Raw genomic sequence first — 24,643 nt, forward strand, 5'->3', positions numbered from 1 at the left:
ATTTCTGGTTCAAGACCCGATTTTAAATCTAATACAAAATTAGTCCAAACTATTAGGATTTTATCGCGGTTAGAATAGAGTATGGGTCTAGAAAATGAAACTGATCATCATAATTTTAGGCCTAATCTGAGTCAAGAAAAATCCAGTTCAATTATGTTGATAAACACCTTCTACTTTTCCAAACTAACTTCTAATATTCAATTTCTAAAATTATTTAATATTTATTCAAATTCAAGCTTTAAATTTTCTTACTTTTAAAAAGATAAATAACCACCATATCTATCACATCATAACGACCCCTTAGTATTAATAAGAAAAGCCAATCAGTCAAACAATTCTAATAATTACGACATGTTCCAAATTAAGAGGTATAACTAGCATAGCTCTGTCTTTTGAAGCCAGCAGGGACTTGAAATATGTATTCACTCTGCTTTTAAGTGTTTTTCTATTGGTCCCAAAAGAGTGGAATTAAGATAATCTTGGGGACCATGAGCAGGTAAGCCTGGAATTAATACCCCAATAACCCTGAAAGCAAATAGAAGCCATCCTTCTTTGTAGTGAGGTCCATTTTGGTATGCAATAGTAAAGCTCCTTATTAGTTCCAAAATTGCATTCATTGTCATGGGTATCACACACCATAGCGAGAAGTAGTTCTTGTTCGGTTCTTCTTCAAGAACCTGCATGCATTTTAAGAATAAAATAGGACAATTAGACAATTAGTATTTTAAAAAACTTTACTATAGATTTATAGGTTCTTAAAAAGAATAAAAGAATCAAATAAATTTCTAAAAAATTTTGTAATGGATTTGTAAATTATAGTTTCAATTCATGGAAAATACTTTTTTAACTAATGTTTTCAATACATTAAAATATCTATATAAAAAAAATCTCAAAGCCAATATCTTTTAATAATATTAGCTAACACTTTGTACTAACATTTTAGTTTTTACTATTAGAATTTAATGTAATTTAAAATTTAGTCTTTAGCATCTAGAATAGACCAAGTATTGGCTCAAATGAAACATTTAGTAGCCTAATATTGTTCATTTAACAAGCTTGTTTTGGTAAGAACTTTGTTTGCATGGCCTCCTTCCTTGACAAATGTTGTTTCCAATTTTTTTAGAAAAGAAAAAGGTAGAAGGAGAAACATACCTTGAGCTGATATCGCCAATCAAAGAAAAGGCATATTCCAAAGTGCTTGAACATCATTTCCTTATCATCGTACGGCAACCTCGGAACTATATCATTGCAATAAACAAACCTACAATACCTTACCGAATGTTCCTTCAATTTCTGTTTCATATAAATTGCATATGCTTCATCTCCAACTCTCGGTTGCCCAAACGTGTAGATCCCTTCAAGCCTCTCCAACAACAACGTCTCTTCATGCAAAAACAACACTGTCCCAAACAATATTGCAAGTGCACCTCCCAAACTATGACCCGTTACTATGAACTTTGCTTTCTCATTTTCACTCAGCCTTTTTCTTAGAATGTCCCTAATAACATAATATGCTAATGGCGGAAGACGCTCGTCTCTTTCCATTTCCTTTGGCCACCCCACATTCTTTTGTAGCCCTAATGCTTTCATGAAGCCGCCGTGCATTCTTCCCACGCCGGGGATTCCGTACCATGAGATGTCGATGTCCGTGCACCAATCGTCCGCGTTGAAGGGTTCTGTTCCTCTGAAGGCCACAACATATGTGTCCCGGTTTTGGTGTTTGTCTAAAGCTATCAACACTTGAGTTGACGCCTTTTCTTGATACTCTGTTCAACGCATCTCAAATGTAAGATATGCTCTATTTTTACAAGGCTCAATTGGAATCTCATGTAAATGTAATTAATCTGATTCAATTTAGGTAGAAATTCACGTAAAGTTGATAATTGAGAATTATTAGATGAAAATTTAATCAAATCCGTCAAATTATTTAATTATTCTCATTAATCAACTTTACGTGAAGTTAACTATTCTTGAATTTTTACCTTTAATTTACTACTATATATACAGTATATACATAGTAAATCAAATCAGTTTAATTCTATTTATATATTACACGTTTTTCTAATAGTAAATTAAATAAATTTAATTTGATTTACATATAAACAACATCAATTGAATTAAATTGATTCCATTTATATAAAAGTGTTTAGAAAAAACGTATAACCAAAATTGGTTTAAGATATCTGCATAATTTTAAATCACAAACTATTTATTGGCGTGAATTACCCGAAATATTTTGTGTAAAACAAGGTATTGTTTACTTTGTGATGTTTATAAACGAGATTAATTAATATGAAACAGTATAAAATGGTTCTTAGTTGTTATTACCATTCCAGCAGTCAAAGAAGCCCACATATTCCATCTGCAAATATAGACAAAAATCAGAAGAAACATTAATTATTAGAGATATGAAAAGAGATGGACTAGTAATTAATTGAATACCTTCCAGTGATCTTCGACAGTAGTTTCAATATGAGCAGCATTTTCATAGGATGCTTTTGAGGCCATCATAGAAAGTGCAATATAGTATTTGCTATCTTCACGAGTGATGCCATCCAATTTTACTCGCACATCTAAATTCCCAATACAAGACAAATACTTTGCTGATCTTGGATCCGGCAACACTAACTTCCCTGTTCACAAATAGGTTATTTTCAAAATACAAAACATCATCATCTTCTTAACGTAAAATTATGACATGTATTCTAAAAATACATGTTTGCTAAATTCTATTTAAAATTATAATATAGATATAGTGTACTACTAGGGTGTAACAAAATCCTTGAGAAAAATTTAAGGGTGAATTTATTATTTTTTGTTAATATTTTTAGTTGTGAGTTTAATTTCGTTTTTCAGTTTAATAATTTAATAATATATTTTTAATTTATATTTTTAAATATTATTAGTAAAAAATAATAAATTTTGATTGCCTTTTAATATTTCTAAAAATGCATAAGGCATTTTTAAAATTTTGGTAAGCCTAGCCAGTTTATTTATGAAGAATAAATATTTAAATTATTTTTTAATAAATTTTTAACTATATTAGATGTATATTAAAATTAATTACTAAAATTAGTATCAGTATAAAATATACATTAAAATATAAAATATATATTAAAAATAAATTAAATTATACATATATTTATATATAATATATAATAGCTAATTTTATTAGTTAATTTTAGTCAAATAATATTTTTGATAAATTTTAGATTAAATAATTTAATTTTTTATAAATTTTTATTATTTAAGTTTCGAGAATTACACTCTTAACTAATTAGTTCTTTCGTAGTTTTTCAATAAATAATAGGGTTAAGAACACATATAAGCTAATGGCAGACTAAAATTACACAAATCAGCCAAAATAAAAACTGCTTCATAAATTCACCAATGCACGTTTATATGTAGCTAAATTTGAATTCCATTTTTACATAATTCGAACCAGGTGGGTTCGAATTATACACAAACACACCCACACACTAATTCGAACCAGCTGGATTCGAATTACACACAGTAAATTAATAATTTATTAAAAAAATTTTATTAAAAAAATTATTAAAAAAATTAATAATTTAAAAATTAAAAAATATATATTTTATTTCATACATTAAAAAAAGCTAACAAAATATTTAATTACGAGACTTCTTTAAAATATTTGTGATCTATCAATTCGAATTCCATACAATACTCTTTTGTCCATTCTTAATAGCTCATGAATATTTTTTAATAAATTTTTTTAATAAATTTATTTAAATTATACTACAAAAAATATTTTATCCTATGTAAAATAATTTTAAAAAAATGGCTTAAAAAATGTTAGAAGTACTATAAAAATTTGTAATGTTCTAAAAACTTAGGTAAATACATGCATGTACTCAAATTTTAAATAAAATACTCTACATAGTCAATAATAATTTAAAAATGAAAGAAAATATTTTATAGTACTCCTAAATTATATGGTGATTCGAATTATACTCTACATAAAAATTTGTAATATCCTAATGACTTAGACATTAAAGAAATACTCTACATAGTCAATAATAATTTAGAAATTAAAGAAAAAATATTTTTATCATGTATTTACCTAAATCACTAGAATATTACAAACTTTTATAGTACTCATAACATCTTTTAATCCATTTTTTTTAAATTATTTTGTATTAGAATAAAATATATTTTTTAATTATTTTGTATGGAATAAAATATTTTCTTTCATTTTTAAATTATTATTGACTATGTAGAGTATTTTATTTAAAATTTGAGTACATGCATGTATTTACCTAAGTTATTAAAACATTACAAATTTTTATAGTACTCCTAATATTTTTTAAGCCATTTTTTTAAATTGTTTTGCATAAGATAAAATATTTTTTGTAGTATAATTTAAATAAATTTATTAAAAAATTTTATTAAAAAATATTCATAAGCTATTAAAAATGGACAAAAGAGTATTGTATGGAATTCGAATTGATAGATCACAAATATTTTAAAGAAGTCTCGTAATTAAATATTTTGTTAACTTTTTTTTAATGTATGAAATAAAATATATATTTTTTAATTTTTAAATTATTAAGTTTTTAAATAAATTTTTTAATAAAATTATTTTAATAAATTATTAATTTACTGTGTGTAATTCAAACCCAACTGGTTCGAATTAGTGTGTGTGCGTGTGTTTGTGTATAATTTAAACCTACCTAATTTAAATTATGCAGAAATAGAGTTCGAATTTAACTGGTTCGAACTACATATAAATATACATTAGTAAATTCATAAAGCAGTTTTAGTTTTGGCTGATTTGTGTAATTTTAGTGTGCCATTGACTTATATGTATTTTTTACCCTAAATAATATGTGGATTACGTTGATCGACAAAAAAGTCAGTACCAAGCACATAAAAATAAACTATTGGTATCCACAAAAAAGGGGAAAGAGAGAATAATACTGTAAAATCATCAATGAGGTTCTGCTAATGACATTTCTTTAACAGTAATGAAAAACGTTTTAATTGAAAATTCAAACTTTTAATATTTTAAATATACATTGAAAAAAGCATTAAAATTATTTTAAAAAATTTCAACCATTATTATTTTTGTCTACTTATTAACAAATGCCTTTCAGTTACAAGTTGAAACTAAAAAAATTTTATCTATGAAAAGCATTTGTTAACCAAACACATAATAATTATGGCGACCCTGGCGTACTTGCGTTACCCGTTGAAATTAAAGTTGCTTTCCTAAGCTTGACACAATTTCATTAAGGATTTTATTAATTATATCTTAAGGATATAGATTAAAGATATTATAAAAAAATATTTTATAAAAATTAATTTTTTATATTTTTAATATATTAAACACAACAAAAACATTAAAAAAATTATTATCATATTTTTAAAATATATTCTTAAGACATAAATTAAGTAAATCCTTTCATTAATAATTTAACGATAACAGTAGTTAATAATCTGTAGTCCCTTTATAATTAACTTGTTAAAAATTCAAAAAGCCAAAGTACTATAATATTTAAAAAAAAAAAAAATTTCAAATATCTCTTACAATATTTTATTAAAGAAAATAAAAAATTAAACTATTATTTCTATTCACAAATATTTAGGATACAAAAAAAAATTATTAAAAAAATAAAATTAATTTTATATCTATAAAAAATGAATTTTGAATGACAAAATTGATTTTATGAAGCTAAAATTATATTAGAAATAAAAAGGTTTACTAACTAGTTGTAGGGATAAAATTGAAAGATATTTGAAGCATTGGAGACAAAATTTAAATATACATTAATGTTAAAAATATTTTTTGAAAATTTTTTAAAAATTAAAAACTAAAAATATATTTTATCCTAATTATTTTAATGAAAAATCCTTAATGTTATGAAAGGTTGCGGTGCAAAATATGTGCAAATTGATTAGTCACTCATCTATCTGCTACTTTACACTTTGCCTAGATGTTAGTAAGTCTTAAATAGGGTTAAATTTTTAAGAAGTTAGAGAGTATTAGAAAGGGATAAATTCTTAAAAGAGATGATTCATCAGGACATGTTAGAAGAGATTTTAATTTTATAATTAAAATTTTAAATTTGAAATTTGTTATTTCTATTTTCTTAAATAAAAATAAGAAAAGAGACTTTTATATTAAAAAGGCATGTTAAATATAAAATTAATTATTTATATATTTGATGATAAATATAAAAGGCTTCTTTTTCTTTTGTTTTTATATTAATCAAAGTAATGGAGGAAGCTGAAAGTAAAACACAAAAGTCCAAATTGAAAGAGCTATACAAAAATTAAGAGCATCTTGTATCTTAAAGGTGCTGATTTGCTGAAATATTTAATTGATACCTTTATTTAAAAAATTAAATTGACTCCAATTTTTAAGTTCTATTAAAATCATATTTAATCATATTTTCCTTGTTAGTCATTACATTAACTTTTCTTATAAATAAGTAGAAAAAATAAAACATTTTACACCCTTAATTATAATTAAGCTGCCAACTTGGCAACTTGTGTGTGTATCTTTATTTCTAAAGGCTTAATTATCTCTAAAATTGAGAGTGTGCCGATGCATTCAAGTATACATTTAAATAAATTTTTATTATATATATATTATAAGCAAAAGGTGTACTAGCAGGAACAAATATTATAGAAAATATTAGTAGAGGAGAGATAGAAATAACAGAAGTGTTATATATATGAATGAAAAATTAAAGTAATTAATTACCTCTTAGGAAGTTAAATATGATATAGAAGATACCACCGTTGAGGGCAATCAAGTTGATGAGAAGCTCAACGCAGATCCCAAAGAATGCTAATGGCTTGGCCACAAACTGCAAGAGCTTCTGGGACAAGATAGAGATAAATATAAGCCACCGGTGGCCGAAGCTCTCGTCCACTTCGCCATCCGCGTGGCTCTCCACAAACCTCCTTCGCGACATGTTTCGCGAAGTGAGGACGTGAAGCAGATCGAAGAACCGGGCGTCTTCGTGCTTCAGCAGCATGTAGCTGTCTGCGAAGCCCTTGTCGCAGTCATCGCTGGTTTTGGCCGCCATGGCTACTACCTTGTTACAAATTAAAGTAGTGATGAAGGTGGTTTCTAGCTAGGAAGCTGAAAGGTTCCTGCTTATTAATTGGTTTTTATATAGAAACGTGGTAGACATGTGTTACGGGATTATATATAATATTTTTTTATATTTTTTTGGTTGTCTAAGTATTTCTTAAGACTAATTTGTCACAAATTTAAATTTTATTTAAAAATTTTTTATCAATCAATAAATTCATTATACAAAACAAAATTTAAATGTTTAATATTTATTTAAATGAATGAATGAACAGACTAATATAAAAAAAAGAGTTATTCTTCATGTACAAGTATTTTCTCATACAAATTTATACAAATCATTTATATTTACGCGCTTTTACATTTTTCTCATTGCCTCTTCTTCTTCTTCTTTTGTGCCTCTTCTTCTTCTTCGTCGTAATTTTTCTTTCTTGTTATCATCGTTATCAACACCATCTCTTCCTCATCCTCCTTTTCCTCCTTCTTTTTTTATTAAAATTTTTTCTCCTCTTTTTTTTTTCTCTTTTTCCTTCATCATCATTTATATCGTTGTTGAAGATAATAAATAATTCAGATTTAAATTGTCAATTGAACTAGAACGAAATTGATTATTATTTTGAATCCAATCAAGTGGCTAAGGTGTGGTTCAATTTAGAAGAAAAAATATAGCATTAGAGAAAATATTTTTCTGCAGCAAATTTGGGTGTAGCACGAAGATATTTGGGTGTAACACGAAGATATTTGGGTGTATTTTAAGCATTTTTGGGTGTATTTTTATTCTGATAAGTTCTGCATAATTCAAAACTCTTCCTCTTCCTCCTTCTTATCTTCTACTGTTTCTTCTTTTTTTTTTTATCATCATCACCATCTTCTTCTTCTTCTTCTTTTCTTATTCATCTTTTCCTTTTTATTTTACCTTCTCAAGTTTCTTTTTGTTTTACTCGTTTAACAAGAATAAAAATAAAAAAATCAAACAAAGAAGAAGAAGAAACACATAATGCTGCAGAATTACTTGGAAGCTGATGAACTTACATTCATTTAACTAAAAGAAAGAAAGAAATAAGAAAAAAAGAAGAAAAAAATGCAGCATTAGAAAAAATATTTTTCTGTATTTCCAGTAAATTTGGGCGTAACACGAAGATATTTGGGTGTAACACGTAGATATTTGGGTGTATTTTAAGAATTTTTGGGTGTATTTTTATTCTGACTGCATAATTCAAAACTCTTCATCTTCTACTGTTTCTTCGTTTTTTATCATCATCACCATCTTCTTCTTTTTTTTCTTATTCATCTTTTTCTTTTTATTTTACCTTCTCAAGTTTCTTCTTGTTTTACTCTCTTAACAAGAATGAAAACAAAAAAATCAAACAAAGAAGAAGAAGAAACACATAATGCTGTAGAATTACTTGGAAGATGATGAACTTACATTCATTTAACTAAAAGAAAGAAAGAAATAAGGAAAAAAGAAGAAGAAAAAAACGCAGCATTAGAGAAAATATTTTTCTGTATTTGTAGCAAATTTAGGTGTAACACGAAGATATTTTAGTGTAACACGAAGATATTTGGGTGTATTTTAAGAATTTTTGGGTGTATTTTTATTCTGATAAGTTTTGCATAATTCAAAACTCTTCCTCTTCCTCCTCTTCATCTTCTACTGCTTCTTCTTCCTCATCTTCTTATTTCGTTTTCTTGTAATTCTTTTTGGGAGAAAAAATCAAACAAAGAAGAAAAAAATACATAATGTTGCAAAATCAATAGAAAGAAGATGAGAAAAAAATGTAGCAACAACAACAATAATAAAAAAATAATGATGAAGATGAAACACGTGAAGAAAAAGAAGGAGAAATGCAAAAAGGAAGAAGAAGAAGAAGAAGGAAGAGGAGGAGGAGAAGGAGGAACGTGAAGAAGAAGAAGTATCTTCCATAATGGTGAGTGAGAGCGCACTTTAGAAACAGTTGAGTGACGTGTGTGTTATCACGCTCCAGTAGGTGAATGTAATTTTTGTTAGACTTAGCTCAACTTGTAAGACTTGTAAGTCAAAAAGACTTGTATCTATAGTATAACTCATAAAAAAATGTTAGCCTTTTATCGGTATAGGATGCGCGGTATAGGATGCCTAGTGAAGGTTCTATTAGTAATATTTATCATTTATTTAAAAAATTGTTACTTACATACTATAAATAATTACTAAACTAATTCTTATATATTTGTATTTAATGTATATTTTATATTGGTAAATAATTTTGGTATATAATTAATATGTTTGTTTTTATATTTTGTTAGGATGAGCATTTTTTTTCTATATATTATTTTAAAATTAATAATGTCATTCTAATTTAATAAATTTTACTATAAATTTATTTTGTATTTAAAATAATATGTCTTAATTTAGGAGTGATATTTCCTATATATTTATATGTTATGTGTATATATACAATTTTACTACGGTAACTAATCCATTATTTAATTTATTTATTATTGGGCAGTTTGTGGTAATCCTATTTAATATTTACATAATAAAGATGGGTTTAGATAGAGAAATGTGAAATAAGTTTTATTGGTTTAAATGCTCATTTGGCTCTTTTGCAAATATAAAGTATATGCGTAAGCCATTTTGAATTTTGTTAATAAGTTAAAATAGTTTCACAAAAATGTTTGAAAGTGATAGAAAATTTAGTTTAAAATAATCTAAAATTATCTTATTTTATATTTGATTATTATTTATAATTTTAGTATAAGTAATAAATGTTTGTTGTATCAAAAATTAATTTGATTCACTTGTATTATATATTAAGATAATTTGGGACTTTCTTAGCAATGATGTGTGGGGTTTAGTAAAGAGAGCTTTTGCAGGTGAGAACATCAGTGCGGTTGTTTTTGACACATTCATTGTTTTGATCCCCAAAATTAAAGCTCCGTCTTACCTGAAAGACTTTCATCCTATTAGTTTATATAATGTTATTTACAAAATTATTACAAAAGTGCTTGTTAATAGGTTTCGTCCTTTTCTTTCTGAAATCATTGGATCACTTCAAGGTGGTTTTATTCCAGGAAGAGGAACAAAAGAAAATATAATAATAATTGCGTAAGAAATAATGTATTTCATGAGGAACACCAAGTTGAAGAAGGGTTCTATGACATTTAAGATTGATCTTGAAAAAGCTTATAACAGAGTAGACTGGCGATTCCTTGAAACTTCCTTGATCAAATTTGGTTTTCCTGTCGCTACTATTAATCTTATCATAGCTTGTGTGACTTCATCCTCTTTGTCTATTCTGTGGAATGGTAATAGGTTTCAAAGCTTTAAACCTATAAGGGGGCTGAGATAGGGGGATCCCATGTCCCTTATCTTTTTGTGCTTTGTATGGAGAATCTTTCTTGTCTTATATCATATAAAGTCTCTCAAGGATTGTGGATCCCAGTATCTGTTTCTAGACATGGCCCAAAAATCTCTCACTTGATGTTTGCTGATGATCTATTACTTTTCTGTAAAGCCACAAAAACTCATCAGGTGACAAAGGTTATGAAGACTCTGGATATGTTTGCTCAAGCGTCGGAGCTGAAGGTGAATATCCATATATCTAAGGCTAAATGTTCCAAGAATGTTTCAGCGAGAAGAAAAGAGGTGCTTTCAGGGGTCTCTAGTATCCGATTTTGTCAAGATCTGAGAAGATATTTGGGAGTTAATATTGGTCATGATAGGACTTCTAGAAAGATGGCACAGGAGGTCATTGACAAGATTCAGAAAAAGCTTGCTACTTGGAAGGGGTGCTTGCTTAATAAGGCGGACAGACTTTGTCTTGTGAATGCGGTGATGGCTTCTATTCCGATTTACAATATGCAAGTTTCCCTTCTTTCGAAGTATGCGTGTGATAAGATTGATTCTTTGATGCGTCAGTTCTTATGGAAGGGTCAAGCGAATGAGAGAGGGTTGCCTTTGGTCAAGTGGGACATTGCTATAACTCCTAAAAAGGCAGGTGGCTTGGGTGTTAGAGATACTCTCTGTGCGAACATGGCTCTGCTTGGCAAGCTAGTTTGGGATTGTCTGAATAATACGAACAAATTGTGGGTGCAGGTTCTCACCCACAAATACCTCTAGAACTCCAAGGACATGGGCAGCATTCGTTGTCACAATGCCTCAACTACTTTTGGAGGAATATTCTAAAGGCTTATGATATCTTAAAAGAAGGATTTCGATGGAATATGGAAAATATGCAACAATCGATTTGGTATGATGAGTGGAGTCCTCTTGGCAAACTTTGTGAGCTTATGTCTTATATTCACATATCTGAAACAAATTTTTCTCTTGCTGATTTGTGGAGCAGTGGTACTTGGGAGGGGGATAAGCTTGCAACGCCAATTTCTCATGAGGTCAAACAGTTTCTTCATAGCCTTGGGCCTCCTCTAATGTCAGAATCGGAGCCCGGATGGATCTGGTGGCCCGCATCGCTAAAAGCCTATAGTTCTCGAGAAGGTTATCGTTGGCTCCTGACGAGGAAAGTGAATTCGATTGAAAATAATAACTGTGGGTGGATTTGGCGATGTAATTTGCCAGAGAAGATAAAGATGATGATGTGGATGGGTTTACAAAATGCGCTTCCAACAAATGCCTTCCAGTTCAAGCGTCATTTAACTGATTCGGGAAGATGTTCGAGATGCAATGCCTTCTAGAAATAATGGAGCATTGTCTTAGGGACTGTGTGAAATCAAGATGCATTTGGCAAATGTTGGATCTTTTGCTTATTGATTCATTTGAAGGTACTCCTTTGGAATTTTGGATTCGAAAGGTCATGCCAGGCAATGAGGCAATTGTAGGGGCGGGTCTTTGGTGGGTGTAGAGGCACCGTTGTATTGATATTTTCAATAATGGAGATCAGTGGTCAGACTACAAGGTTGTTACTATGGCTCGGATTACTACAAATGATTTAAGAAAGTCTGCCAGTACCAGTTATATAACTTTTAAAGATTGAAGGAGGTGGGAACCTCCAACAGGTGACACTTTTAAGGTTAATTGTGATGCGAGTCTGTTTTCTGATTGGAACCTAGCATGAATTGGTTGTGTTATTAGAGATTCTAATGGGCATTGAATTTCGGGTTGTTCTAGTAGCTATTCTCCAGGGCCTATCGTTAGATGTGAGCTTTTTGTTGTTTGGAGGGGTTTGCTTTTAGCTTGAGATTATGCCTTGAGAGATATTGTGTGAGAAACAGATTTTCTTGATATTTTGCACATTTTAAACAATCCGGTAAATGGGCTAAATTATGATGTGGTTGATATTTTTCAGAAGATACAAGAGTTTCTATCAAGGTGTTGGATTGTGGATTTTGAATGGATTACTCATGAAGCTAATGCTGTGGCAGATTGGCTGACGAGATATGCGGTCAAGACCAATCTAACTCATATTATTTGCACTACAAGAAAAAAGGCCTATCGGCACCCTTTTTTCTTGCCACGCTTTAAAAGCGTGGCCAAAAGTAGTCAATGGCCACGCTTTTATGAGGGTAGCCACTGATTTGTGATTCGGCCACGTTTTTTTTGGCACGCTTCAAAAGCGTGGCCATAGAGAGATTTTGGCACGCTTTTATGAGGGTGGCCACTAATTTATGATTTGACTACCCTTTTTTTGCCACACTTCAAAAGCGTGCCCATAGAGAGAAACAGGTACGCTTTTAAAGCGTGGCTAGTTTGTGAGGATACGGGCACATTTTTAAAGCGTGCCTATAACCTCTAATTATTTGAGACCCTAAAAAAGCGTGCCGATAGGTTCCCACTTAATTTGATTTGTCACTCAAACACTTAATTTCTTTATCAGAACACTCAAAACAGTCCTAACTTAGAAGTGAGAACCCAAACCCTCGAATCTTCTCCATTACTCAACTAAGAACCCTAAACTTTCACATCCCTCTCTCAGTTCGCAGCCCTCTTCATCACTGAGAAATGAGAATCCATCGTCATCTTTCAGGTTGTAGCCCGCTCTCAACTTGCAACTCTCTATCCTTCTCTTGCAACCCTTTATCCCTCTTTTACAACTCTTGGAAACTTCAATCGGTGCTGCCTCCGCCGGCACACCCTCCATCGGCGCGCCCTCCGTCGGTGTTCACTCTTGCTCGCAAGGCCTCCATCAGCACTCGTTCTCTCTTGCTCAAACCTTACCTCCGTCGACGCTGACTCAATCGTCACTGCCTCTCCCTCAATCGTCGTTCCTCCCTCAATCGACGCTCAACCCTCACCATAACACAAGAAGGTATGTATTTAAAGATTTAATCCCTTTTTGTTTCTCTGTTTCAACCCTCCGCAAATTTCTCTATTCAACCCTCACCATAACGCTGATTAATGTTTTCTTTTCTTATATAATCATCTCTTGCAACTGTAATCACCTCTCTTTTTGTTTTGTTTCTATTATGTGGTGAACTCTCTAGTTTGATTGCATTGGTGTGGGGAATGCGATGGATTGTCTATTTTATTATATGTGCTTTGCCTTACCATGACACACATGCATTTATTCGAGTCTACTTCATCTACCCAACCCGAGTACTAACTTCTAACTAACTGTTTCCTTGAATTTCAGTTCTGTTTTGTGATTTTTTTTTTCATTTTCTGTTTCTTGAATGTGTGTTGTTTGTGAAAATACCTCAATGGACTTCATATGACGAGACACATCATGACTTGTTTCTTCTTCTTCTTCTCTAATATGAACAACTCAATACAATGGCTTCTTAGACAACACCACAATTCAATAATACTACTATTCAAAATCAATTTCTTTCTATTCATGGTTCCCATTTAGCAGGGTGTTGAGTTGGGGGGAAGGATATTACAGTGGAGACATTAAGACAAGGAAGACAAGTCAAGGAGTGGAACTCAATTCTGATCAGATAGGGTTGCAGCGGAGTGAGCAGCTTCGAGAGTTATACAAGTCCCGCAAAGCTGTAGAAGCCAGCCCTCAAACCAAAAGGCGTTCAGCAGCACTGTCTCCGGAGGATCTCACAGATACAGAAGGGTACTATTTGGTTTGCATGTCCTTTGTATTCAACATTGGCTAAGGGTAATAATAGTGACACTAATAAATCTTCTCTTTATATGTTTTTTCTTTGTCCTGTTTGCTTTGTATCCTTTTTGAAGTGAAGAGGCAGGTTGGGACGTGCTAATTACTTGCCATAGTAAGAGTCTAAGTTTCTGTTTTTCTTTAGAATGTATCATGTTATTAACTGTTATGTGTAAACATAATATCCTTTGCTTCTTTTAAATTGGAAATTTAGTTCTCTATACTATAAAGGCATACTTTTATTTTGATTATATCAAATAATTGCAAGCTGAAGTTGTTGTTTTAAATTTCATCCCATTGTCTCTATTTCCTCCTTTTATTTATTATTTGATCACAGAATATAGTCAGATGAGTTACTTTCACAACCCTGGAATAGCTGTAGGATATCTATGATATGGTTCCTGTATACCTTTTTCTCAAACACTCAAATAACCTAATATTTGCAAAAGCCCCATATACACTATATCAATACTTTTACTTCTGCTTCTACTTAATGGAGCACCTCATATCAATACTTTTACTTCTACTTCTACTTACTGCTATTATTATTTTTATCAGTGCACAAAGTGATGGTAAATCTGATTATGCAGGAGTTGCAAGCTAGAGGAATTAACAATAAGCATACTCTTGCTTATCAGGTTAGTTTGGACCTCATTAACTTGCTTTTTAATTGCTAAATTGTTGGCTTACCTTTTAGAGCCTTTGTTTCTTATGGCATTGTTGGATGAATTTCTAGAATCAAGTAGGCCCGATACAGTGGTTGAAACCATATACAGATGAAACTCTCATTGAGCTTGGTCAGATAGGTGTGAAGAGTCTTTTAGCTGTTCCAGTGAGGTACATTATTTTTGGACTTTTACCCCTGTTTTTAAATTTTAATTGTGTTTTGCGTTAGACACTGTTGAAAGTTGTGAAATAGCCTTAAGAGTAAAAGACACTCCTCCTCCTTGTATCTCAGCTTTGTGAGTGAGCACATAGAGACCCTTAAAGAAATTGACATGGAGTACAGGGAGTTTGGACGGTGCATGTGATCAAGTGGGGTAATATGTGACAGTGTGAGCATAGGCCCCTCTCCAATTCCACCAACCTTTTGCTTTGGTTTTTGGTTCATTAAATACAAACCAGTAAAACCACGCAATCCAAAAGGAAACAAACACATGTTTTTGGCTTTCTTTTGATTCCTTTTCAACTCAAATCCCCAACGTTACGTAGGAATTTCTCCCTTTGACATATTAATTATACTTATGCCATTTTATTCTTATTTTTTATTTTGCTTGCTCACATCCAGTAATTGAATATTTGGTCGACCTTCCTTGCTTATCTTATCTATTTCATGGATTACTTGAAAATTTTGGAATTAAAATCAATACTTCTAGTGGCCTACATTTAATTTTCCAATGCACTGACATCATTGCTTGCAGCTTATGTTATCTTTAGCCGTGTTATCCTTAAGTCATTGCTTAAGTAGAAAAAAGATATTCTATTATTATAATATTAATAGTTCTATTACTAATGTATGAGTATATGCATGCATTAAGGATGGTTCTGAATCGGTAATTATTTGACTTCAAAGAGTAATTTTGTTTTTCTCAAGAGCATAAATGGATCAAGCATTGTTTTGTTTTAGCTTTATGCAATTTATGCATCCTTGCTGAGACTTTATGCAATTTATGCAATTTAAGGTATAACAGCATTTTCAAGCTGATAGTTACAATACAAAACTACAGTATGTTTTGTGTAGTTGTGCTTAGACTTTTTGAAATCATTATTAAATGAAGATAAAATGGTTGAGTGTGTTTTCATGGCATTTCTTTTAAACTTGTTGCAGGTAAGAAGAATGGAAAGTAAAAAAACTGCATTGATATTCATGCATGAAGAATATAAAATCCTCAAGTGCTACAAAAATTATAGAAGTTCTTCTAAGAGGGCTATCTCCTTTTTCTAAAGCACAATGGTGTGAGCTACAAGATTCAGCAGCATGAGTTTTTGCCTATAAACCGCAAAACTCAACAATATTATGTTTGGATTATTGATATTTATTTTTTAATTTTTTTATTTTTTACACAAAAAAATGACAAAGATAGAATAAGTTAATGACTTTTAATAAGTTTTATATGTATTTATATTTTTTAGTCCAATGTATTTTATAACTATTTTGGTTTGAATTTAATTAATGTAATACTAATTTTTATTAATTAATTTTTTTTAAATGATATTCACATATTTTTGTTAATGTTTTTTTATTGTTTTTGGAGTGGATTAGAGTACGTCTAAAAGCATATGCCAGATTTCTTTTTTGATGATAGAGATATAGCCACGCTTTAAAAGCGTGGCAATAGGTCCATGTTTCTTCACTATTGGCACGCTTCAAAAGTGACACCATATCTTTTACTATTGGCACGCTTCAAAAGCGTAGCCATATCTTTCACTTTTTAGTACGTTTTTAAAGCGTGCCGATAGGTTAATACATATGGTCACGTTTTTAAGCGTGGCAAGAGTTGAAAGCGTGGCAAAAAAGAAAGCGTGCCGATAGATTCACAAAAGCGTGGCGATAGAGCAACCGGCACGCTAGCGGATGTGACCCTTTCAAAAGCGTGCCGATAGCTCAAAAAGCGTGGCGAAAAGCTGTCGGTACCCTTTTTAGCACTTTTCGGCACGCTTTAAAAACGTGGCAGAAAGCTTATTTTCTTGTAGTGTTGGTCGGAGCCTTGTGATGAGTTTCAGCATCTTATACTTGTTGATTTAGGTTAACTGTCTTTTTTCTTTGTTTCTTTGCTTGTTTAGTAATATATATATATATATATATATCAAGACTAATTTGATTCATTAAAATTTTGAGAATATAATTGAATCAGTTGTATGTTTTCAAATTTAGATAGACTAAATTAAGTAATATTAAATATTAACCCATTTTTAATTGATAATAAGTTTATATATTTTGTACTCTTAGTCTCTCATTACAGATAGGGACGGATCCACTCTTTAGGGTGTGGGGTAAGCGCCCCCATTACAATTTGAAATTTTATTGAGTAGTATATAATAATAATATTTATTTGCCTCCACTAAATTATTAAATTTGACCCCACAATAATTTTTTATTCAACTTTCGACATTTGATAACCAATTTGAGAACTTCATATTAGATGTCCATTATAATGATCAAGTTTCAAATTTAAATAAGATTGATGTTCCTTCTTATAAATCGACTCGAAAGAATATTATCTATCCATTTGTATTTCTTCTTTTAAAATTAGCTTTAGTTTTTCTCATAATAACTACACTAATTAAATGAACTTTTTCAACTATGAATATCATCAAGAGCTAATTGTATGAAAGTTGAATTTTAAATGATTGTTAACGACATATACAAAAAAAAAAGACATTTTAATTATATTGTCAAGGTTTTAAAATATGAAATATAAAAATTAAATTTTAAATTATATGTTATTATTTAAATTACTATTTTAGTATTTTAATTTGTAATTAGATATTTTGAAACCTAATCATATTTTACAATAACAAAATATAATTATAACAACAATTATGCTACGTATACATAAAATAATCACTTGTACAGAATAAATCTTAAAATACAAATTTTGAAATACAAAATACATATTAAAAATAAATTACATGATATATGTATTTATACACAAATTTATAGTAGATAATTTGATAGCTAATTTTTTTTATGTAAACATAATATTTTTATTATAAAAATTATTATCATATTATATATATTTCGCCCCACTATCAAAATTTTCTACATCCGTCACTAATTACAGAGACCACTTTCCGTTAGCTATTTTTATAGTAGGGACCACCATAAATAACTACTGTTTTGGTAGAAGATAACAATCCACACTCCACACACGATGGATCAACAAAGATAATGATAATAATATGATATATTATTGTGTTATCTAATATTATGGTTACAAATAAAACACATTATATTATTTATTTTTTATATTTCTATCTTTATTGGTTTTGTACTCCAACCTAGCATTGTGTATGTCTAATATAATGTTTTGATGATTAGATTATAATAGTGTAAAGTTTACGTGATGTTAATTAAGTTTAATTGAGTTGGTATAATTTTTTTTTAAGTTAGAAATGAGATTTGAATTTGTGATTTTTAAATGAGTAAAAAAAAATTATATTATTTGATATTAAAAAAATACGTACATTGATTATGTGATTTTTTGGTTTTATATTTTTTTAACACAAAATTTTTTTTACAAAATATAAAAATTTTATTTAGAACATATATAAATTTTTACACATATATAGTATAAAAAATTTTGCACACATAATGCATAGATTTAAAAATATTATAAATAAATTTTATACATAATATAAAAATTTATTCATATACCAAAAATTTTTTTTGTGTTATGTATTAAAATTTGTATACTCAATATTTTTATTAATAATAATAATAATAATAATAATAATAATAATAATAATAATAATAATAATAATAATGACAAAAGATGAAAAAAAAATTAAACAAAAACAAGAAAAAAAAAGAATTGTAAAGCTTACACCGTTATTAGTATTAAAATTATGTTTAATATTAAAATCCGATATTAAATAATACTTATCTTAAATTTGATGAATTATTTTCAGTTAAAAAATAGGATTGAATAGTGTGTCATCTTATCCTTAAGTTAGTAAGATATTGCCGATGGAATCTCACATATATAATAATCAGCAGCAACGCATACAGTACAAACATATACACACACAATACATATGATATAATAAATATATATAACACACATAGATACATAATAATATATCTGATATTTGTGCATCTTTGACAGCGAAGATAATATGCGTAACAATCATCCTATATACAACTACATTATTTGTATATGAAAAATATCCATCATCAAATTAACTATTAATATAAAAAAATATATAAAAAATAATAGATTTAATAATTAATTTTTAGTATACAAATATATATTTTAATTAAGGTCTAATTGGCCAAGAAATTAAACTCAAATCACATACTCTTTTCATATTCATTTAAAAAATTATGAGTTTAAATTTTACTTTTAATTTAGAAAAAAAAATAGCCACAATCAGAGGAAGCTATGTATACCACACAAGAGAAATGGACAAAAGCGGCATAGTCCAAACAATGCACATTCTCCTTCATAATAATTGGGTCCAAGTCTGGTAGGACGTCAAATATTAGCAGGAGCGAGGGTCCATGTTGTGCACGAAATTATGCATATGTGATGAGTAGGATGTCAACGGAATACAGCGAAGGCGGGAGATAGATGCCTCTTTGTTTTCTATTCTCGCTTCTAGATTTGTTTTTTATTTTTGTCTTTGTTTTCTGTCGTAGAAGAATATTACTCTTTATCTCCATTTTTTATAGGACTCTATTTTCTGCAGGGACCTCATTCCCTATCTATCTGATAGTTCTAACTAATTATTAATTTCATATGAATAGAACTGCAAGTATCCATCATATACAAAAACAGCAAGATTTTATACAAAAAGTCTAAACGATAAGATAGTGACTTTTTTGGAATGACGCAGTGAGGGGATGCAACAGCGAGCTAGAAGACAGAGCAGTGGACGAGGTGGGAGACGCGGCAACAGAAAGAAAAATAGACACGACGAGAGTTACGGAAAGAGACGCCGCAAATAGAGAGTACAACGCGATGAAGGTGATGGCATCGTGAGGTGTAACGATGAGGTGAGAAGGGAGAGTGGCGACAGAGTGACTGCAGAGAGGTTGGATGGAGTATGGACAACGTTAGGGATCTTTTAATTGAAGAAGAGTTATGCAAATGAGGATTAGGAGTTTTAGGTTTATATATATATATATATGAAATGACTAAAAAATATATATGAGAAATAAACTATTAAGAATAATTCAGTAAATTTATGAATTTCGGCGATTAGTGGGGACGGGGCGGGGATCCCCGCTTGGATTCCCACGCCTGCCTCGAGAGAATTTTGTCCCCCATCTCCATCCCGCGAAAAAAATTCTCCACAATCAGATCCCCATTCGGAGTAGTCCCTGTAAGGATCCCCGCGTCTCGGTGAGTTTTGCCATCCCTATATATGAGGCATGACTTTGAAAGTTTCTATCACATTTGTATAAGATTTGTAGTGTGTTTTAACTGTGTTTAATATTTTCGTATCTTCAGTATCTCTATAAAATAATAAAGAAGTGTCGTTCATTTTGTCCTTAAAATTTTCAGCGATTATTAAAATAGTTATTAAATTTTAAAAATTATTAAGTTAATTTTTTAATTTTCAAATTGTAAATTTTCGTTCATCTCTAATTCAACCATTATTAGCACAGTGCTGATTTAGAATATTATGGTATCAGTCTGACACATTCTCAATAATAAAATAATGTGACAAAAACTTTATAAATGATATCTCTAATAAATTCTCCTTTAAACAAGAGTTTTTTTTAGTTTGTTTGGATTTTGTTTAAATTTTTTTTATTTATCTTATATACATATTTTTTTAGAATTTATCAAAAATCAAACTCTAGACTTTTTGGACATAAAATTTTTATACCATGTCATGATATTATTTTTTTCAAAAACTTAAGTTAATAAATTCGACGGTAAAATTGTGGCTAAATTTAGGGGTGTCTGCAGATCGGATCGGATCGGATATGGCCAAAAATTCGATCCGATCCGCACAATTTCTATCGGATCGGATCGGATATGATATCCGCACTTTTTAGTGTCGGATCGGATCCGATCCAATCCGCAAATGTGCGGATCGGATATCGGATATATCCGCATAATTAAACCTTCTCTTTTTAATCATATTTCAATGTAAAAAATTCAATAAAAATATTTTTTTCATACTTTTAAACTTATTTATTCCTAAAATATTTTTAATCAAACTCTTTCTAAATAACAAAAATAAAATAATATAATATATGAATAATAATTACTAACTAAAATATACAAAGAAGTAAATATAATACCAAATATATATATTTATTTATTTTTTAATTATTATTGTGCGGATCTGCGGATCGGATACACGGATGTAGAGCAGATATCTGCGATCCGATCCGCAAAGAGTGTGGATCGGATCGTATCCGCAATTTTCGGATCGGATGCGGATATTTACCGCGGATCTACGGATACAATCCGATCCATGGACACGCCTAGCTAAATTCAAACGCAAAGTCCTTCCCCCCCTCTCTCTCTCTCTCTCTCTCTCTCTCTCTCTCTCTCTCTCTCTCTCTCTCTCTCTCTCTCTCTCTCTCTCTCTCTCTCTCTCTCTCTCTCTCTCTCTCTCTCTCTCTCTCTCTCTCTCGTTTGGTCATTCCTCCGACGGCAATAGTCACTATAGCCGTTGCCGGAGCTTCCCGTCGATGTCGCCACCGCGTCTGGAGCACCCGCTGCTACACGTGCTCATCAAATTTGTTGCTGTTACTGTTGTCCCCATCACATCTTCTGCCACGGTTGTTGTTCACGTCACTGTTATCGTTGCCTCTATCACCACGAGTCTCCACTACGACTATCATCAGATTGATTTGTTGGTATGGTTATTACATTTTTTCATATTATTTTGTGAGTTTAACATTTTGTTAGAGTTGTTAAATCTTGTTAGTTTAGTTAAATTAAGAATTCAGTTTTAATTAATTAGATTAATGAGTTTTACCTATTCTTTTAAATTAGTTTTTCTTGTGAGTTTAACATTTTGTTAGAGTTGTTGCTAAATCGGTGGTTAAATTTGCTTAATGAAGTATGTTATTAGGAGTTGTTGTATTACTTTAATGTAAGTAAAAATTAAATTTTTGATGTCTCTTGTTAGTTTGGTTGAATTAAGAATTAGGTTTTAATTAGTTAGAGTAATGAGTTTTACCTATTCTTTTAAGTTAGTTTTCAAATTAGTTTCAGCTTGTGATTTAATAAGTAATTCCTTTTATTAGGACAGTACTATTTTCTCTGAGCTCAATTGGAGTTTTTTTCTTTTGTTGTCTGTGCAATAATATTTTAGATTGGTTTTTTATCTCTAAATATAATGAATTGTTTAAATTTTATGTGAGGAATGCTAGGGAACCAGCAACTTTTGTGATTTGTAGCCATCAAATTGCCATCAATGATGGTTTTAATGGTGTGAGATTAGTATGAGATTTCATCCAATAGCTCACTTTTCTTTGCTGGTTACATGCTGGCCAGAATTTAACAAAGTTGCTGGCCCCCTAGATTTTTCCATTTTATGTTGGACTTACTTTTTCTAGGATAGAGTTTTAGAACAGAAGTGGGAGAAGGTCGCATAGTGGCGCCTTTTCGAAACCCTTGTTTGCTGAAAAATTATGGAGTTATAAGGGGTTGCGCTTTAGAACAGTTAGGTATTGAATGCCTGTATGCTAATGATTTATGCCTATAGCTATTTCCTATGTTTTTATTTCATTGATGTCGCTGAATAAAGTAGAAGTTCTGCTAAATTGTCGTTTAAATTGTTTAAAACATATTTGATTTGTCAGAAAATGATAATTGTATGTGGCGGGAGCTTCTAATTACAGGGGACACTTTGCCAATTTTTCTAGAAACTTAAATAATTGCTGTTGCTCGTGGTGTTCTAGGGTGTGTGCTTCGATATGAATCCAAGTCATCATCTATGGATGTATGAGAGGGATAACGATGGTTGGAACGCGTTTGTCGCTGATATTTTTAGAATGGAACTGTTTATGTTTAAAAGGGTTTTTAGGTGTCCGTGTCAAAAGTGTCGGCTGACTAAGTGGTCACGACCTGCGGACATAACGCTTCACCTCTACCGTAACGGGTTCAAGGATGGGTATTGAATGTGGACAAAACATGAAGAAGTAGACGAGCAGCGGATTAAATGGTCTGCCTTTAATTTGAATAGGTCCGGTTGTCAATCAACGAGGATACGGGTGGTAAGACACCTAAACATGGATGAAATGAGTTGGGAGACTAAGTAAGAGAGATACAACGAGATGGTATGTGAGGCAACATGTGTTAATGAATTGGAAAAGCTTGAAGAAGAGCCTAACCTGGATGCAAAGAGGTTTTATCATCTGTTAAAAGCTGCTGCGAAGCCTTTGTACGATGGGCCCATTCATTCGGAGTTGTCTGCGTGTGTTAGAATGATAAGTATTAAGTCAAAGTCAAATCATACCCAAGAGTCTTTTGATTAGTGGGCCACCCTTTTGCAGTGAACTGGTACCTATATGGTCATCTGGCATTCCCCGAAACTACTACGAAGCAAAGAAGCTAGTTTTAAAATTGGGTATAAATGCAGTGAAAATTGATTGTTGTTTAAATGGTTATATACTGTACTACAATACGGATGCTGACCTTAATGAATGCATATTCTGTAGATCACCGAGGTTCCAAATTGAGAGAAAACAAATTGGTAAATGTCAGTTAAAGATAATTCCTGTGAAATAGATGCACTACTTGTCGTTAATTCCGAGGTTGAAACGATTGTATGCATCGATGAGTTTGGCCCCGCACATGACCTGACATAGTAGCAACAAAAGAGATGATAAGATCATAACGCATCCGTCACACGAAGAAGTTTGGAAGCACTTTGATAGGATCTATCCTACATTTGCGAGCAAGTCCAGGAACGTTAGACTAGCTTTATGCTCTAAGGGATTCACACCCAATTTCAATTTCGGTAACGCGTACTCTTGTTGGCCCATAATCATGACACCTTATAACCTGAGTCTCAAAATGTGCATGAAGTCTTTGCTTCCAGTTGCGTTCAGAAAAATTTCAACCAACATTTGGAAACTCCTAACAGAAATAAGTGAGTTCTTTAGGGAGTTATATGCTACAAAACTGAGTAAGAATGACCTCACAGTGATGGACAAGAATATTTTCATCATACTTTGTAAGCTAGAGATGATATTTCCTTCATCTTTTTTTTGACATCATAGAACATTTAACAGTCCACCTACTATACGAAGCAATACTATGTGGACCGGTCCAATTTCGATGGATGTACCCATTTGAGAGGATGGTTCATTCAAGCGCATCATGAAAAATAGAGCTCGGATTGACAACAGCATCTGTGAAGTATTTCTGGCCAAGAAAACTTTTGCATTTTGCTCTTTTTATTTTCACTCATGTAGAACAAGAATAACAAGGAACAATGAGAGGGAAGAATCTGTCAAGTGGAACAACATATCCAAATCTTTTTGTCAGAAGGAGCTGCAATTGGTGCAGACAGTGACTATTGATTAAAGTAGAAGGAGATCGACATCACACATCTGCATGTGCTGCTTAACTGTGAACAAGTTTTACCCTACTTCATGTGAGTTTTATAAGTCTTCGTAAATATTACAATCAGTAACATACTAGCTTCCTAATCTAATTAAAATTTCGTTGTCCTATTCTATCATACAGATTATTTCAAGAGGCAAATCCGGAGACATCATTGACTAATTTTCTATGTTAGTTCCAAAAATACGTCGGTGTACAACTAACTAACACAACCGATTCGGAACTAGTTGCACTTAGTTGGGACCCATTGAATAAGACAACTAGCTATCCAA

General features: G+C 30.9%; 1 protein-coding gene across 1 annotated transcript; it reads right to left on the reverse strand.

The window, feature by feature from the left end:
• Positions 1–280: 280 nt before the first annotated feature.
• LOC112720478 (triacylglycerol lipase OBL1) lies at positions 281–7,355 on the reverse strand. Its single transcript, XM_025771427.2, has 5 exons — positions 6,731–7,355; positions 2,443–2,633; positions 2,329–2,362; positions 1,153–1,766; positions 281–677 (listed from the first exon to the last, which is right to left on the reverse strand). The coding sequence occupies exons 1-5, from the start codon at positions 7,056–7,058 to the stop codon at positions 423–425; spliced, it is 1,422 nt and encodes a 473-aa protein (XP_025627212.1). The 5' UTR covers positions 7,059–7,355; the 3' UTR covers positions 281–422.
• Between the last annotated feature and the right edge of the window lie 17,288 nt (positions 7,356–24,643).

Source organism: Arachis hypogaea, chromosome 11, assembly GCF_003086295.3.
Source record: "Arachis hypogaea cultivar Tifrunner chromosome 11, arahy.Tifrunner.gnm2.J5K5, whole genome shotgun sequence".
In the NCBI taxonomy this organism is placed as follows: domain Eukaryota; kingdom Viridiplantae; phylum Streptophyta; class Magnoliopsida; order Fabales; family Fabaceae; genus Arachis; species Arachis hypogaea.

Excerpts from the sequence above, each read along its gene's own strand:
- LOC112720478 (XM_025771427.2), bottom strand. The coding sequence starts at position 7,058 with ATGGCGGCCAAAACCAGCGATGACTGCGACAAGGGCTTCGCAGACAGC. Across the intron at positions 1,767-2,328 it reads CTTCTTTGACTGCTGGAATG|AGTATCAAGAAAAGGCGTCA; the intron begins GTAATAACAACT and ends TGCGTTGAACAG. Across the intron at positions 678-1,152 it reads ATTGGCGATATCAGCTCAAG|GTTCTTGAAGAAGAACCGAA; the intron begins GTATGTTTCTCC and ends AAATGCATGCAG.